This window comes from Cyprinus carpio, chromosome B22 (genome assembly GCF_018340385.1).
Source record: "Cyprinus carpio isolate SPL01 chromosome B22, ASM1834038v1, whole genome shotgun sequence".
Classification (NCBI taxonomy): domain Eukaryota; kingdom Metazoa; phylum Chordata; class Actinopteri; order Cypriniformes; family Cyprinidae; genus Cyprinus; species Cyprinus carpio.
This window is the reverse complement of record NC_056618.1, coordinates 19875957-19893143: the sequence shown is the minus strand read 5'-3', so window position 1 is coordinate 19893143 and position 17187 is coordinate 19875957. Positions and strand designations below refer to the sequence as shown.

At 36.9% G+C, this 17187-nt stretch overlaps 2 protein-coding genes across 5 annotated transcripts in view; both read left to right on the top strand.

Moving 5' to 3' along the window:
- Positions 1 to 17187, top strand: part of LOC109082837 (glutamic acid-rich protein-like) — an 848403-nt gene that overhangs the window by 353907 nt on the left and 477309 nt on the right. The window lies entirely within an intron of this gene.
- LOC109104024 (major facilitator superfamily domain-containing protein 6-A-like) lies at positions 1567 to 10865 on the top strand. Its single transcript, XM_042749539.1, is given in 7 exon segments — positions 1567 to 1623; positions 2213 to 3173; positions 4115 to 4713; positions 6923 to 7020; positions 9305 to 9364; positions 9367 to 9402; positions 10236 to 10865. Coding segments are annotated over 6 exon segments (2052 nt in total). The 5' UTR covers positions 1567 to 1623; positions 2213 to 2225; the 3' UTR covers positions 10547 to 10865.

Below are 17187 nucleotides of genomic sequence, written 5' to 3'. Positions count from 1 at the left end.
TTTTTGTTTTAAATTCTGATGGTTATGACTTACTGCTTAGGAAAATAAAAAAAAAATTCATTATCTCAAAAAATTTGACTATATTCCATTTTGAGCTTGATATAGTTTGATTAATTTTGAGTATAAATACGGCGTACGTCTTGGGCTCTAGTTTTAGAACATGCAACCCTAATTATGGGGAAAACTAATGACTTGACAGTTGTCCCGAAGACAATCATCCACACACCCTCCTTGATGTCATTGCTGAAAGGGCTGGCTGTTCACAGAGTGCTGTGGTCAAAATATATTTATAGAAAGTTGACTGGAAGGAAAAAGTGTGGTGGGAAAAGGTGCACAAGCAACAGGGATGACCATAGCCTTGGGAAGATTGTCAGGAAAAGCTTATTCAAGATCTTGGGGAGCTTCACAAGGAGTGGACTGAAGCCAAGTCAGCGCATCAAGAGTCACCATGCCTCATACGTCGTCAGGAAAGGGCTACAGCTGTCACATTCCTAGAACCAGCCACTCCAGAACCATAACAAACGTCAGAAAGCCATATTCACACTGGTCTACAGGAGACAAAAAGAACTGGACTGTTGCTCAGCGGTCCACAGTCCTCTTTTCAGATGAAAGTAAATTTACGCATTTCATTTGGAAATCAAGGTCTGGTATTACGTACAGAATGTCTGTATATGTGTGAAATGTGATTGTGCCCTTCAGGATGACTATAAGCATGTAAATGCAAGCTGCTGAGAAAATGCAATCCAGCAGGTAACTGAGCTTGAATGCATACTGGATATTTTTTCATTCATAAACGGACGTAAACCAACTTGCCACTTTCGACAATGCATGTGTGCTCTATGGAGGGGCGAAAGATGTGCGCCTGTCTCGCCTATGTTATATTTAATTTGCAGCAAAGTGTGGTTGAACACCGTTTCACCCGGAGGCAAAGAAGAGCTGGGGGAACAGGTTGTTTTCCATATTGTGTATCGGGCAAGCATCAACAGAGCTACGCCCAACTGGGAGTGATAAGCAAAAAAGCCCCCATTATGTGTTATCTTAAAATATACATGGTGTTTAAAATACGAATGCATCATGTGTAAAACAAATATTCTTGAGAGGTTTAAAAAGCGACTTAAGACATTTTATTCTGAAATAATGTGTGTTCGTGTTAATGTAAAAATAAAGTAAATAACTTGATGCGCACATATGGATAAAGAGCATCAAGAGCCTTTCTTTCCCATTAGGACACGAATGAAACCACCTTATTTTCACCTACTTAATATTCAAGTAACAAGCCCTCGCTATTGGATGGATATCCAACAACGTCAGTGCGTTGTTATTCAAAAGCCACGCCTTCGGCAAAAAGAACCCCCGAGCTAGCAACGTCAGCACCTAATTAATATTCATGAAGTAAGCCCCAAGTCTGTTTGTGAGCAGGTGAGCGCTGGATTCTTGCCACCAAGCCACAACAATGCATTGACAAGGCATCAAATAAGGGAGAAAGTATCTGTTAAAACTGGCAGAAAAGAAGCAATTATACAAAAAAAAAGACCATCAAACAAAATTTAATAAAAAAAACAACAAAATCGAAACGCGTCTGTTTCAAAGTAACCGACTCACCTGAAACTACCGAGACTGCAGGTAAATACACAATGACTGTGCCTACACAATACTGTTTTCATATAAGCCATATGCTCCCTACGCGTATGCTACTGTAAAATATGTATGGTTATATGCTAACAATGCTTATGGACATTCTACTCCATTTCGGATTCTTGAATATAAGCAAGGCTTTTTTTTGTGACCAGTCTTTCCTGTGTTTAGTTCGCCATAGGATTCTCGTTGCGAAAAGCAAACGTACAACAAAAACTAGTGGTTTTTTTTTTTACGGCAAGACTAAACAGATCTGTTGCCGAATAAATTATAGGCCTAACAGTTATCTTTTTTTATTAAAATGAACATTCTCCTTAAAGGAAGCGCTGTGATACTTCACGTGAAAGTAGGACAGTCTTAGAAAGGCGCCGCCATATAACTTTTCATTAACGGTCATTTAGCAGCCTATACATCATGGTGTTAGTTGTTCACATGTTTGTAAAGTAGTTAGTACTCTTGTACTGTATGCCGTTTTTTTAACACATTCACAAAATATGTTCCTGGTCATACTGTATGCCGTTTTTTTAACACATGCTCAACATTTATATATTATCTTTACCTCAAAATTTTACCCCAGCACCCCAGCAAAGATGGCTGATGACCGTGTAGCCATCTTAACCGACGATGAAGAGGAGCTGAAGAGAAGACACCTCGACCGTTTTGACCGCCTGTCGCTTGAGATTCAGTCAGATCAGCCTTCGCAATCATCTGTGGACAATGTAACTAATGATGCAGCACCAACTCCATCCCCACAACATGACATGAGCTGCTGTGAACGATTGTTCCTACGGGTCAACCCCTACCTTCTTGTGTCAAAAGTGTTTTATTTGTTCTTCTATGCTGCTTATGGTTCCCTCCATCCCCTTCTTGCTTTGTACTACAAGCAGCTGGGGATGAATCCCACCCAAAGTGGTCTCCTAGTGGGAATCCGTTATTTCATTGAGTTCTGTAGCGCCCCTTTTTGGGGCATTATTGCAGATCGTTTCAGGAAAGGTAAAGCAGTCTTATTGTTCTCAATGTTATGCTGGCTCCTCTTCAATTCTGGGATTGGAATTGTGCAACCAGCAGACATGACGTGTAAAGAAGAGAACCTCCCGACGACCACAACCATGGTACCGACTGTCCAGACTACCACATCTAATGAGACATTCTACCTTAACACCAGTTCCATCCCGACAACAAACCAGATGAGACGCCGCAGGGATCTGATTGGACACTACCCTTGGCGAACCATCCTTTCCCACAGCTCTGAACACAGATTCAAACGGGATTCCAACTTAAGTTTCACTGTTGCACCTGTTGAATTTGCTAACACAACACAATCTGACCAAAACACCACAAGCCTTGAGCTAAGCACATCTGTCTCAGCATCCACCCCCAATGCCACGTCCGGCAGCACTACTCAAAGTACTACGACCAAACCAAACCAAACACCTGAATATAACATGGACCAGGTTCACGCCATTTTCCTGCTGATTCTGCTCATCATCATCATTGGCGAGTTTTTCAGTGCTCCAGCCATTACTATCGTAGATACGGTACGTAACATTTTTTTCCTCAAAATAACCTCAATATCAAGGCAGATCAATTAGTAGAGTCCGTCTTATAGGCCATGAGTCCTAAAATTGCAATTTTTGGTTCCTAGAATGAAAGATTTGAATAAGCAGAACTTCGTAAGGGATATTAGACAATACTTCCATTGTATTTAAATGATAGACACAAGACCAAGCTACAATCCCATTTCCACCATCAGGATGCTGTTGTTGGTGCTTGAGCCATTTCCCAATCTGGAACCACTCCGTGTTTCCATCGCAGAAAACTTGTCCCCATGCTGGACCCTAAACCCGTTCTAATGTCAGTGGATGTGGGATTATTTATGGGCAGATTATGTTATATAATATTTAGATAAATTGGTAGCATATCTATGTTCCCATGGTCCTATGTTCCCCGGGTTTGGGTAATGTAGAGTCAACTCTGGGAAGCTTGTAACATTCCTTAAGTGCCATATAAATCCAGGGGAATATAGGAACCTGGGAACATAGGAATAATTTACGTTATTGTTCAAATCAAAGGAACCTCCATCATGAGAGAGGTTCTTATGGTGTGTGCACACCAAAAGCAAATTTAATTATTTGCACAAGTAGTTTACATACCAAGTCAATGCAAAATTGCGTTTTTTTTTTTTATGCGGGCGATACATTAATGATGCACATTGGGAGACACGATTGCTGCGAACACGTAATATTCACCTCAATCGCGTCTTCTGCGCAAGTTAAATATTTTCAAAATATACAGAAAAAGGAGGAGAGATTGTGTTTTTATTCGTGTAAGTGATGCGAAAAACATCTCAATGCGAAATGAATATTCGCTCCACTTTTGGTGCGCACACCATTAGATCTTCCAGCACCAGTTCCCATACTATTTCAATAGAAAAGAGGTATTTATTGATTCTAAAATAGGTTTATTTGGATTGTTTTAGGTGACACTGCAGTACCTTGGTTCACATCGTGACCGCTACGGTCTCCAGCGAATGTGGGGATCTCTAGGATGGGGTATCGCCATGCTCTGCGTAGGTATCTGGATTGACCACACTAGCACTGACCTTGTCATCGGCAGCATGGAATGCTCAATGGAAAATTACAAGAACTACAATATTGCCTTCATCGTGTTCGGCGTATTAATGGGAATCGCTTTGATTATTGCTACTCAGTTTAAGTTTGATGTTCAGCACCAAGACAGGAGCGAAGGAACCGAGGTTGGCAACCAGCAGCAAAATGCCCAACATAGAGGTTCCCCTGGGACGGAGAATTCCGAGACCCCAACAATCGTCCAAGTTGAGGAGTTTCACTTCTGGGACTTGATGCGACTGCTGTGCGGTGTACAGTACGGCACCGTGTTGTTCGTGGCCTGGTTCATGGGCTTCGGCTATGGATTTGTTTTCACTTTCCTTTACTGGCATTTACAGGACCTGACAGGAACCACAACTCTGTTTGGTGTTTGTTCTGTCCTGAGTCATGTGTCGGAGCTTGCTGCCTATTTCACCAGCCATAAATTCATCGAACTGGTAGGACACATCAGGTGAGGTTCTTGTGATTCCTTGTTGGCACACTTCGTTTTTGTACGCGTATGTTAGTGCGTTGCCTTTCAAAGTATACTCCATTTGATGTTGTGTGCGAACGCGCATGGTCGACACGTGCTCTCTAGAAAAATTCATCCATGTCCAGGATTTTTTCCTCTAAGTTATGACCGATAACAATTTTTGAACTCTTTTAAACCAAAGCTCAGCTGTTGTCAATGTGAGACTCTGCTGTTGTTTCCGCTATTTTATGGCTGTTGTTCCATCTCTTTAGTTTCATTTTCTACGGTGAAACAACGGCCCGGTCCAGTGGTGTGTGTACTATTCTGATGACGAAATTTGTGTTACACGCACTGTATGCCGACCCTCACGTACACGTAAAAAGTGAAGTATACTTTGGGCTTCAGGGGAATTAGAGGAGTGTAAATTTCTTTTAGGGGAATAGTCTGGTTCAGGTCTGAAACTTAATCCAGATCTGAATCTTGGTCTGGTTTAATTCTGAATCTAGATTCAGATCTGTATCTATGTTCAGTTTTTGGTTGTGTTCTGAGTCTTGGTCCATTTCAGTTCAGCTGTGATTTGGTTTAGTTCAGTTGTTCAATTGACTTAAAGTACAACATTATATAAACTACAGTGGTCTACCAGTAGCTGTCTATAACCATTCATTGGCTGTGATTAGGGTTGCAGAGGGGTGGAAAATTTCCAAAAATCCCTGGAATATTCAAAAAAAATCCTGGAAAGTTTCCAACATTTACTGGAAATTTTCCACCTTTTTGCAACCTTAGCTGTGATTCAGGTATAGTATAGTCATAGTGATTCTATTAAGGTGGCCACCTAAACATTATTTTAAAGAGTTAAAAATAAGCATAAAAGTCAAGCTGCCTTAGATTCTTCATTTTGAACAATATGTAAGGTAGCATTAAAGTAATCCCAGAGTATGTTTTTATATGGTTGTTAGGGTATTTGGTGTGGTTGCTTACTGGCCCAAATCTAAAGAGCCCTCCCTCATGTAGATGTTCCGTATTTTTGTTGCTGTTGTTCTTGATGGTGTATCAGTCTGCTAGCTTAGCCACATGCTAACACCAAATTCTATTGAAATCAACTGTCAGTGTTTCAAATTACTCTTTACTTAGGTTCCATTTCAGTTCAGTACTTTAGAAGGTTGCTGCTTATGTAGGCCGCAAGGCTGTTCACTACGGGTTTAGAACCAAACCATTATAGTAGTTTATTCCAGTCGCAGGCCAGACCTGTCCAGGTAACCCAAACCATCTCATTGCACCATGTGACTTCAGCTCATTTGGTCCTGACCTTGAATCAGTGAGACTTTGTGCGTGGCACTGTCATGCAACTCTGTAAGTCTGCACATTGTTTGGTTGAAAGGACTGTTTCAAAAGCACAAAGCCTTTTTCTGTCAGCAGTGGCACAAGTCCAGAATGCAGTGCACAGCTACAGTGTCAGCTGCGTGGCTCCTTTTACAGAGAGTGTAACATTCAGGCTCTTTGCTGTTCAAGTTGAGTTATTTGTTTTAAATTATAGAGAAAACCATTTGACTGAATGAATGACACAGCAGTATGAATTCATAAGTCATCCCTCCTTGACCGGTTTACAACTTTTTGTAAAAGGCAGCTAAAAAATTAAGGCACTTCCTGTTAGATATTTTTATGTTTTATAGACTTCTCTTTAAAAGATGACCTGAATAAGCTGCAATGATCTTTGTAATATGACTATGCGGTTAAATCTTATCTTGATTAGGCTACTTGTTTTATAGCACAGAGGAAGTTAATATAGTGGGTTATGAAACACACAGACCCCTTAAGAATTTTTTTTTTTTTTTTTTTTTTAAATTATACAAAAACCTGTCTGGCTTAGTAAAATATAAAGGGGGAAAAGTAATTTTATTTTGCATTTGCATGCAAAATTAAACTTAGTTGGAACCATTAAATTAAGACCATTAATGTTTTTATGTATTGCAGCTAGAAAAATGCTAATAATGTGTTTATTATTTATATCTGTTTTTTAATTGATACTTAATTAATACTTTTCAAATTAACAACGAATTAAAAGTATTCTTTAATATTAATTTCCTTTAATATATCAGTTTTTTTTATTTACGTTTAAGTGGTTGAAACATGAGTCTGACATGTTGTTGAGATGTTTTATGAGATTCCTGCATGTATTTTTTATAACTGTGTCTTGTGCTTCTTCTGTCAGAGTTTTGTACATCGGCCTGGCCTGTAACACAGCACGCTACCTCTATATCTCGTATCTGAAGAATGCCTGGACTGTGCTGCCAATGGAAGTGCTGCAAGGTATAAATGGCTAGTCACCAAGTTCTCAATCCTAGGAAAAAGCATCTACAATCATTAAAATCTCTAATTGTGATCTGTTGAAAACAGTATGTTTTAAACATCAGTTTTAGTCATAAAAGTAAAGATAGGTGTGCAGAACAAAGAAAGGCTGTGGTTCATTTCAGGAGAGGAAATCAAGTCAGTTTGACATTGTCAGTTTCCTGTGGCAAAACAGTCAAGAAAACAAGCATGTATGTAGATGTCTTTGCAGGAAAAATACAACTAACACACACAATAAAATTTCATCTCAACAATGTTTACATAAAACACATACATACCTGTTAGCTCAATGAAATATCCCATAAAGTCAAAGACAAGACACACAATGTTTTTCAAGCTAAGACACACAAATATTTTAACAAAAATAATAATTTTTGTCACCCTAATGCAATCCAATAAAAAGATAAAAATTTAACCAAAAATGAGAATTTGTTCACCCTTAGGCCATCCAAATAAATAAACATTTACAAGTGAAAGCAATAAAACTTGTGAAAAGATATAAAAGAATCAGGAGAGACGTGGGCAAATGAAGCACCATTTACAAGTGAAAGCAATATATGGTGTGAATGGATGGATAATGGATAGTGAATGACACTCTTTAAAACCCATAACAATGATACATTATAAGAGTATGCATGATGAATGCATAATGCATTATAAAAAAAACATGTTATATAATCTTATAAATATTCATAAGAACAGTTTTAATGTATTATAATATTTACTTATTTGTGGTTATAGTTTTTAAGAGTATGACGATTTATAACACAGTGAACATGTTGCATCCACTTAAGTTACAATGGATTATATTTCTCATAGTTATAATGTATTATTAAAGTCAGTCTCATATCGTTCTGTGTAAGATCTTCTTATCTTGCCATCTTTCTTATTGCTACTACTGTAATATCAGTTTGAAATAAAAATAAATTAACAAAAACAACAATTATACCAAAAAAATCCATAATATTCACACAAATTCTTTAAAACTAACACAATTCCTTAAAACCATTTTTACTGTAATATCAGTTTTGAGATTTTGATGGTACCCTTTACTGCTTTGATAAGTAACTCTGCAATAACATTTCCAACTAGCAGTCAATGGAGTATGTGTAGTACTGGTCCGGCTAAATATATCTAACACTTTTTTTGGGATGTTTCCCCACAGAACAAACTGACATAAGTAACTTTGCAAGTGCGTCATTAGACAATAACCAGGGAACCATCCAAATAAATGTACCCTAATATAAACAGTGCATTTTTTTTTTTTTCCAGTTTAATTATTAACTAGCGCACATCAAAATTCATAATAGGCTCACAGGATACACTCAAATAACACTCCACCCTAACCCACTTACAAGATGTCGTAAGATAATATGCAGATCTTAAATAACAATGTCAAGATTTAATAGTCCTTATAATTAAAAGTAGAATTTAAAAGTTCTAACCACAAATGTGTAAGAATTATAATGTATTATAATTGTTGCAGTCAAAAAAAAAAACAAATCAACCTGGACTCCTTGGCTATAGATCTTCAGCCAATCACCTGGACTCCTTGCTATAGATTCTTCACATCTCTCTGCGGATTTTCTCTCATTTACAGTACATTTTTAACATTTAATTATTTAGCATAGCGCTTTAATCCAAGCGCTTACAAGTGAGAACAATGAAGCAACCGCCCAGCAGAGGCAAAGCTTCTGAGGGGACATAAGTTGGACTAGTGACAAACATGCAGCTTTTGTAGGCACTTCACAAGACATTAAATGAGAGCGGCTAGAGCATGTAACGTTTGAGATTACTTGAGCTTTTTTTGGCTCATTATTGTGCTGATTCTTTTTATCACCAGCCTGGATTCCCCAGACTCTCAATTCTGAAACTCCTTTTTTTTTTTTAGCACCCATGATTCAAGACTACCTGTAGAGGATATGGGGCCATTGGTGAGCAAATTATGTGTGGCTGTAAAGTGATAAATCTTCTGGAGGAAGTGTTTCAAATGTACTGTTTCTGATGAAACATTAAACAAACTTGATTTGCTACATGCAGCTTTGAAGGCCTAATTGAGGTTTGGGGCGTGTGTAAATTTTCAGCTGTTTGAACCTCAATCTGACAAATTTTGCAGAGGATTTTGAGTGTAAATTTTATTTTTCAAATAAACACTTATAAAATCCTCATACAAAACACAAAAATAAACACTGTCTACCTGTACATCAAAAACAAATTGTAAAATAAACACTGTGTATCTGTGCAGGCATAACACATGCGTCTGTATGGGCGGCGTGTATCTCATATTTGAGTGCGGCTGTACCTCCCGACTTCGGACACGTGCTCAAGTGCATACCTGCCAGGGTCTCCACCTCGGGATGGGAAGGGGCTGTGGGGCCCCGACTGGGTCGGAACAATGCCTGTTGTTTTTGTAACCACATAATATTATGAATGCTAATATGTGTATAAACAAGAGGTCGTCTTGTTTTTCAGGTGTTGCCGAAACATTGTCGTCTTGTTTTTCAGGTGTTGCCGAAACAATAAAAAAGGTGAACAAAAATACCCCTTATATTTCTCATACATTTCAAATAATAACTAAAAACACTTTCCTTTGGTTGGTTGGTTTGTGAGCAATACAAGATCGGTATAATTGCTTATTTCTTTTAAAAAGAAAGCTGAAATGTTTTTGTGGTCTGTTGGTTTTTGTTTTTGCCCTTTTTGTTTAGTTTGGTTCAGTTTTTTTGTTGCTTCGTTATGTTTGGCTTTTTGCTCTTTTTTGTACTTTGTGTATTGACATAAGTATATATAATAGTGTAAGTATAATCACATTTTTCAGTAGTGTATTTTTTTATTAGTATTTTCAAAATAGTAGCAGAATAGTATGCCATTATAGTGACAGGTTTTTAATAGCATACATGACTTGTGTATTGTAAAATGTGCAGAAACAAAACTAAAATGTTGTCTCCAGTAAGTCCAATTAATTTTAATGCAGCAGTTCATTTGGAAGTTTTGTTCAAATGATTTTCTGATTTGTTATTGTTTTGTTGAGTTTTAATGTTGGTTTTGAGGTGCCAATGAACTGTTGTAGCCAAATAACAGATAGTTTATTTATTTTTCATTCACATGTGAATAGAATCTAGAACAAGTCTCCTTCAATATAATGTTGTTGTTGTTGTTGTTTTTTTTTTACCCCGCAGAGGACAAGATGCTAGCAGAGAACATTCCTATCCCATTCAGTCCAGTTCCCATAGCAACCATTGACCTGGTTCAGAACACAACAGACGCGGCCGCACCTGCTCGACCTGAACCCAAACTTCCAGCTCGGAAAACACGGCACCAGGAAGAGCAGGAGGATCTGAACAAGCCCGCTTGGGTTCCCTCCGGGTCTCCGTGGGTTTCAGTCGCTCTCCTGTTCTACCAAATCAAAGAGATGGTCATCATAGCAAAGACCCATGTTGAGGTCCAGCACCTTCAGGTAACGCAGAAGAAACTAAGAGGACGATGGTGATGAATAATGTGAATATGTATCTTAATGTCGTCAAAATAGTACTATGTTGTTGTGTGTTTTCTCTCTCTTTTTCATGCATTCTGTGGCAGGAAGGTGAGAACACATCAATTTAGTTAAAAATGAAAAACAGAATATCTGAAACCGCCACAAATAAAAGTATTCAAACTCAGAGCAATTTCCGCCCTCATTTAACAGAGTTTGGCACATAGAGTACAAAATATTATAATCTGACTATTTTATTTAGAGAGTTGGTTGATTTGTCATTGTTCAGATGCTGATTAATTCAGGCAACTAAACATTTTGTCCGATAACAAAAGTTTTGTCAGTTTGTGTACCCCAACAGCTGGTGGAAAATTCTTCATGTAGTTTACCCTGTGTAGGCTGAGCCATTAATTTTATTAATATATATACTTATGTAAGAAAAAAATGCAGTCTTACAAACGGCTCATAAAATCTTTTTTGAATGGTAGTAAAAACGTGTGGCTCCAATTTAACTAATTACAAAAAAAAAATGCATTTTTTGTTTATAAAAATAATCTGCATGCTTTTTGTGCCAAATAAGTTCACCAAATTAGTTTGAAAAAATTTGTGAAATAGGTTAATTAAACTGACTACTTTTCTAACTAGGGCACAGATGCATCCCCGACAATACAGTAAAACACTAAAACTCTCCCACAGTCCCACAATCACACCAGGACCCCAGGCCCCCACTCACAGCCTGCCCACACCCCGCTCGCACAGCCTGGAATTCCCAACACAGGACACCCAGCCTGTATAACATCCAAACACAGCTGATGGGCAACAAACTGATCTGGTAACCAGTGGGTATTTTCTCTTCACACAGTGATTTTGTTTTCTTTGTGAAGAGTTTTTATGGACTGTGTGAGAAATACCAGGAAGGGGAAAAGACTTTACTGTATAAGTGGCCTTTGTATGATTTTTAACTTATTTCCAGGTGTTTTGCACATCCTATAAATAAAGCCTGGCAGATTTTAAACTGTAACATGTGCCTTTTTCACTTTCTTCGACCTGTAGAGGGCAGCAGTGCCTGGGCATTTTGCCTATTTACAATTGAGCTTTATGAGTCCTATAATAATTGAGAATATCTTCCTTGTGAAACACTATAAGTCAATTTAAAAAGGAAAAACCTTATTAATTAATCTTACTAACGTTGACGTCATTGCGTTGTTGGGAATAACAGGGACATTCTTTTTCACACTTTCACCTCTGACTTGAGATGTAGGTGTAAAAGAGATTTTTGTAAGGGGATTTTCTTGTGTTTTTATTTTTGCGTGCGTCACTGAGCACCTTTCTCATCATTAAAGACACCAGCAATAGATCATCATCTGGTCCGCTTGACCTAGTCGATGATTAGCCAACATTGGAGGGCAGTCATCTCCTGTTCCCATGGAAACCAGACCATAATTCTTTCTTGCTGTGTTCTTGGTAATAATCAGACAGACTTGATTTACATGTTGAGCAAACATTCTAGCACAAAAAAGAAAAAGAAAAAGAGAATTTTTTTTTTTTTCCATTTTTCCAGAATTCATTTCTTTCTGTGGAATCAAACACCTTATTTGCAGCACACACCCACTCACAGCACACATTTTATCTCTGGTGGGATTAGCTGTCACTAACGCAATATGCCCTGCAGCAATGCTGTGCCAAGTGTCGGAACTCGCTTCAATGCAATTTATGATATCAAAATGTTTGGATGAGACAAAAAAAAATTAGAAATGTTTCAAAATACTTGTATTCTAATCTGAAACAGCAGCGATAGGTTATGTTTGCTTTGTTTGGTTTCATTTTGTTTGTTTGTTTGTTTGTTTTTTTTGGGGGGGGGATTGTTTATTTGTCCTTTTTTGCGGTTTTTATGTAAATTTAGTTTGTTTTCTGTTTGGTTCCGTTTGTTTTTTTGTTTTGTTTGCCTTTTCTCTGTTGTTTTTGTTTCATGTTTTTATTTCCGTTTTAAGTTTTAATTTTGGATTTTTGTTTAACTTCGTTTTATTTCATGGTTTTACTCTGTTTGTTTAGTGTAGTGTTTTATAGCTCAGCTTGTTTTTTGTTTTTTATTTGGTTTGTTTTAATGTTGCGTTGTTGTTTAACTTTGTTTTATTTCATGTTGGTTTAGTGTTTTGTTTTGTTTCGTTAAAGACAGTATTTGGTTCTACATAACAGTATAGTTTAAGTATTGTTCATGCCCACACTAGCATTAGAATTACATTAATTGTGGGATCCAGGTAAGAAATCATCCCAAATATCCTCTTCCTTTTATTAATGTTTATTTTTAATTCTTCTACACCAATTGCTCAGTGGGAATTACTAGCATAATTACTGTGGGCATGGAGTCAATCTGACAAATGTTCGGATCAGAAGGGCTGAGTCATGAGCTGGGAAAGTGGTGTGGAGAGATTGTAGGTGACTAAAGCCAGGGCCTGTACCATGAAGCCGATTTAGCTGGCTAGCCAGGTAAGTTTCAGTTTAGTTTGCACCAATCCTGGGTTTTAGGTACCGTGAAAGTGGCTTGGCTTTGAGCGGCATTCATTGCCTTAGTAACTTACACTCCAAAGCTAAACTGCTCCGGGGCAGGATTTGTTCTGGTTTCGAGATCTCAAACCGAAATTTGACCAATCAGCTTCAAGCAAAGTGACACATCTCTGATGCAAAAAAAAGCCACTAACCCAGTTTCTTTTTTAAATTTAAATTAAAGGACACTACATGGTAAAACATATTTAAAGATAAAATTGTCTGATTTTTAGAGATGATTTTTTTAAATCATTATTTTACATTATTATTAAAAATATTATCAAACATAGAATCATAAATATAATTATGATCATACCTACTCCAATACATACTTCATTATATATTTTATTATTTCATTTGTTCCTTCATGTTTTCCCCTTTGTTTTGTCCTTTTTGTTTATTTCGTTCTTTGTGGCTTTTTTGTTCATAAGAACTTTTGTTTTATAGATTTTTTTTTCATGTTGGCTTTTTTTTCTTTCTTTTTTTGTTTATCAATATTTATTTAATTTTACCACCTGAGACCCAGAAAAAAAAGTTTTTTGAATTTAGAATTATGTCATATCATTACATTGTTTAGAGCATAAGAAAAACATTCTGAACTTATGAAAATATAAAACAGGATGATTTGATATTCCATTTTGCTTTATGCAGTATGTGTGTAAAATGAACATAAGAGGGTTTTCCCATAATATACAATGTATCTATATACTGTATCTAATTTGCATATTAATGTGTTCTTGTGGCAACGTGTAATGAAAAAATTGTAATAATGGGAGTAATAATTGACAAGATTTTCATAATAATATCGAATATTTTATAAGAATATTGCAATATAATTTCTTTCCCTATTCTTTTGTTGTGTCTCCCAAAATGCATAATAAACATGCTTTTAGTCCTGGTGTCCTCTACGGTGGACATGTATGAAATCAATGGTCATGGTGAAACTTCCAAACATTTGGTATCTCTGAAAAGCCCTGAATGTGCTCTGTACAGGACATCCAGATTACAACTGTGACATGTAAGTTCTCAGAGAAATTCACTAACACATAATGTCCTCTACTGAAGACAGAAGATCTCAGGATGTTAAGTTCAGTGAGTTTTTGTTTTGTTTCACAGTGGAATTTTTTTTTTTTTTTTTTTTTTTTGGCATGAAATCATGGGGAAAAACATTATACAAGAGCCTTTAGTATTTATTAACCTTTAGCCTTTAGGTTCTCTAGCTGGTTTATTTTTCTGAATAATGAAAGTAAATATAATTTTTATTTATTTCTGCAGTAACAAGCAATATGGTATTACAATGTTCTTTGGACATTTCCCATGGTAATACCATACTTTTGTTTATTTATTTTTTATTATTTTTTTGTTTTTTATGTAGTAGTGCCAGTATTGTTTTAAGGTAGTTTGGACCACAGTGCAAACCCTTTTGTGGTAAATTTATGACAAAATGTTTGCAAACGTTTCACTAAAATGAAATACTTAAGGTGACAATTTTTCTTATTCAGTTTTGTAGATCAGAAAATATTTAAACATATTAAAGATAAACTCTTAAATAACTTGTATGTAAGTATGGTGTTAAATGACATGCATTGTTCAAACTGGGAAATATCTGCAGGTTTCTAACCCCAGCTGAGATTGTGCTGATCCAGAGAATAGTGTGGCATTCTGTGTGAAAATTTCAGCCGCCCTTAAACACTGTTCCCACACGGCAGCTGAGTGTGGGCAGGCAACGCCTATTCTGAAATTCCGAAAGCGAAGATCCAGCCAGAGGAAAGGGATTATTGGGGAAACTAGGGAAGTCATTTGGACGGGTTTAAAAAGTAGGCAAACGTGGCTAAAGGGCTCACTGAATTGCCATCCTGACCTCTGACCTCTTCAAAGAAGTTATATGCAAGTAAGACAACTAAAGACTGTGTAAACATGATATGCACTGAATAGGTGGAGGTCACAGAAGATGTCATATAAACAGAAACTATGAATTTGTTATGCATACCGAGCTGGAATACAAGACAAGTGAGTCACGCTCAGTGGTGTGTGAAAGGCGACTGCATCTACTGAGGATTGGACTGCAGATATTTTTTGAATCATTGAGTACTCAAACTGGTCACTGAGATGAAACCCTGAGTTTTTATTATGTTTTGCTGCTGTTGTGGGTTGTGGTTGATGTTCAGATAACACCAAATTCAGGAAACGGTTTCTGCAGAGATGCTTGCCAGAGTTTCAGTTCGTTTCGAGTTAATCTGTGTTGAATCATGTTAAATTTATGGCTTATTTTCTCGGCCTGATTAATTGAGTCAGGATTTCCTCCAGTGTGGTGGGCGGAGTTGTGGGCGGAGCCGTTTCCTCATGGGCCTCATTTCTCAAAGCTGAAGGGCCAAACATCAAAGCCTCCAAATGATAATCACCACGCCTGATGTGTTTGCTGCATTTCAAAGGGGCAATTGAGTTTATTATCTTTAATTATGTTGCTCTTGTCTAATGAGTCTTTTGTTTGTCAGATCTCAGAATTTCCATTGTTCCTTTCTCGGTTCTTTGTTCGTGAAGAAATGTCACATTATTCACGTCGCATGCGGAAGCTTTCATGTCGAGATAAAGCCTTTGAAATGTCAAAACTGTTACAGGTAAAGGTTCCTGATGTTTTTCAAGTGATTAATTCACTTCGTTAGTCTTAAGGGGGTTTTAGAGGTGACAAAAAGATGAATCTAGACATCTACATTGCATGAAAAAAAAAAAAATATATATATATATATATGACAAAATAAATGTAACTAAATAAATGTTTCTTGTTTCATAATGCTTGTTTTTTGTTTTTGTTTCAGAATGTTGAAAAACATGACATTTATTAACACATCCTGAAACTTTGTGAAAAGTTTCATTGAAATGTATGCTGTTGTTTATTTTTTATATTTTTAAATGTGCCACTAACATTGCAGTTTGATCTTGTGCTGTTTTCATAGTTATTCCAACGATTTGAAGAATGTTGCTGAAAACTTACCAGACAGGTATTTTCATGCATGCAAAGTGTCATGTTTTAGCAATATATGTATATTTTTAAAATGCTGTATTGCACGTAGCTGCAACCAAAATGCAACATTGTGTGTATTATGTGTTGTTGCAGTGTAGTTGCTAAGGTGTTCTGAGTGATGTGATGTGATATATATATATTTTTTTTTTTTTTTTTTTTTGCATGTTGCTATGCAGTCATGGAAAGGTTGTGCCATCAGTTTTGTTCTATGTAGTTACTAGGTAAAGCTTATTTTTAACATAATAAATATGCTTCTTCAGAATGCAGACCCTGTTAAAAACTCACAATCATGATGCCACGCCCCATTTTTATAGCATCAAATAACTAACTAAAACCAAACTTCAGTTATTAGAATAATGAACACTTCAACATACATCAGTGTGATAAGAACTACCCAAAATAATGGAACTTTTTTTTTTGGCTCCCATCCCATTTGTTTACATGGAGTGGGCGGAGTTCATAGCTTATACTGCTGCCAGCAACCAGATGGTGATCAAAATGTTTTGGCTTCACTTTTTAAGATGTGTGCGGCACACTTGATTGCTACAGTTTTCTAAGTAGTTTTTAGCACGTTGCTATGCAGTTGCTAAGGTGTTTTGAGTGATTTTTTGCACATTGTTATTCAGCTGCTAGGGTTTTGTGAGGTGGTTGAAAACTGGCCCGAGTCTTTTGGATATTCTGGCTCTTAAACATAGCTTGGGTCACTGCTTCAATGAAATCTGTGGGGTTTTTCTTGTTTTGTCTGCCATGTGAAAATCAATAACTCATTGAGGGATGAGTTAGTTTAATACTTAGCATTAGTGAGTGTGAGCGATGGGGCGATATATGAAAACAGGTGGGAATTATTGTGCCATTGACAGTTCAGCAAGGATAGCATGATCTTTCTCTGTCTGTCACTCTCGCCCACACGCTCTCCTCCAGTTGGTTGTGATTGGGCACTGAAGGTCAATAAAAGTGTTTTTGCATTAAACCAGACATAAGGGGGCTGATAACTGGGCAAATATTTGTGAGTCTGCATTAATCCATTTCACACTTTACATAATTTTATCTGCATGTAAATCGCTGTCACATAATCCATGGTTAAAGCTCCAGC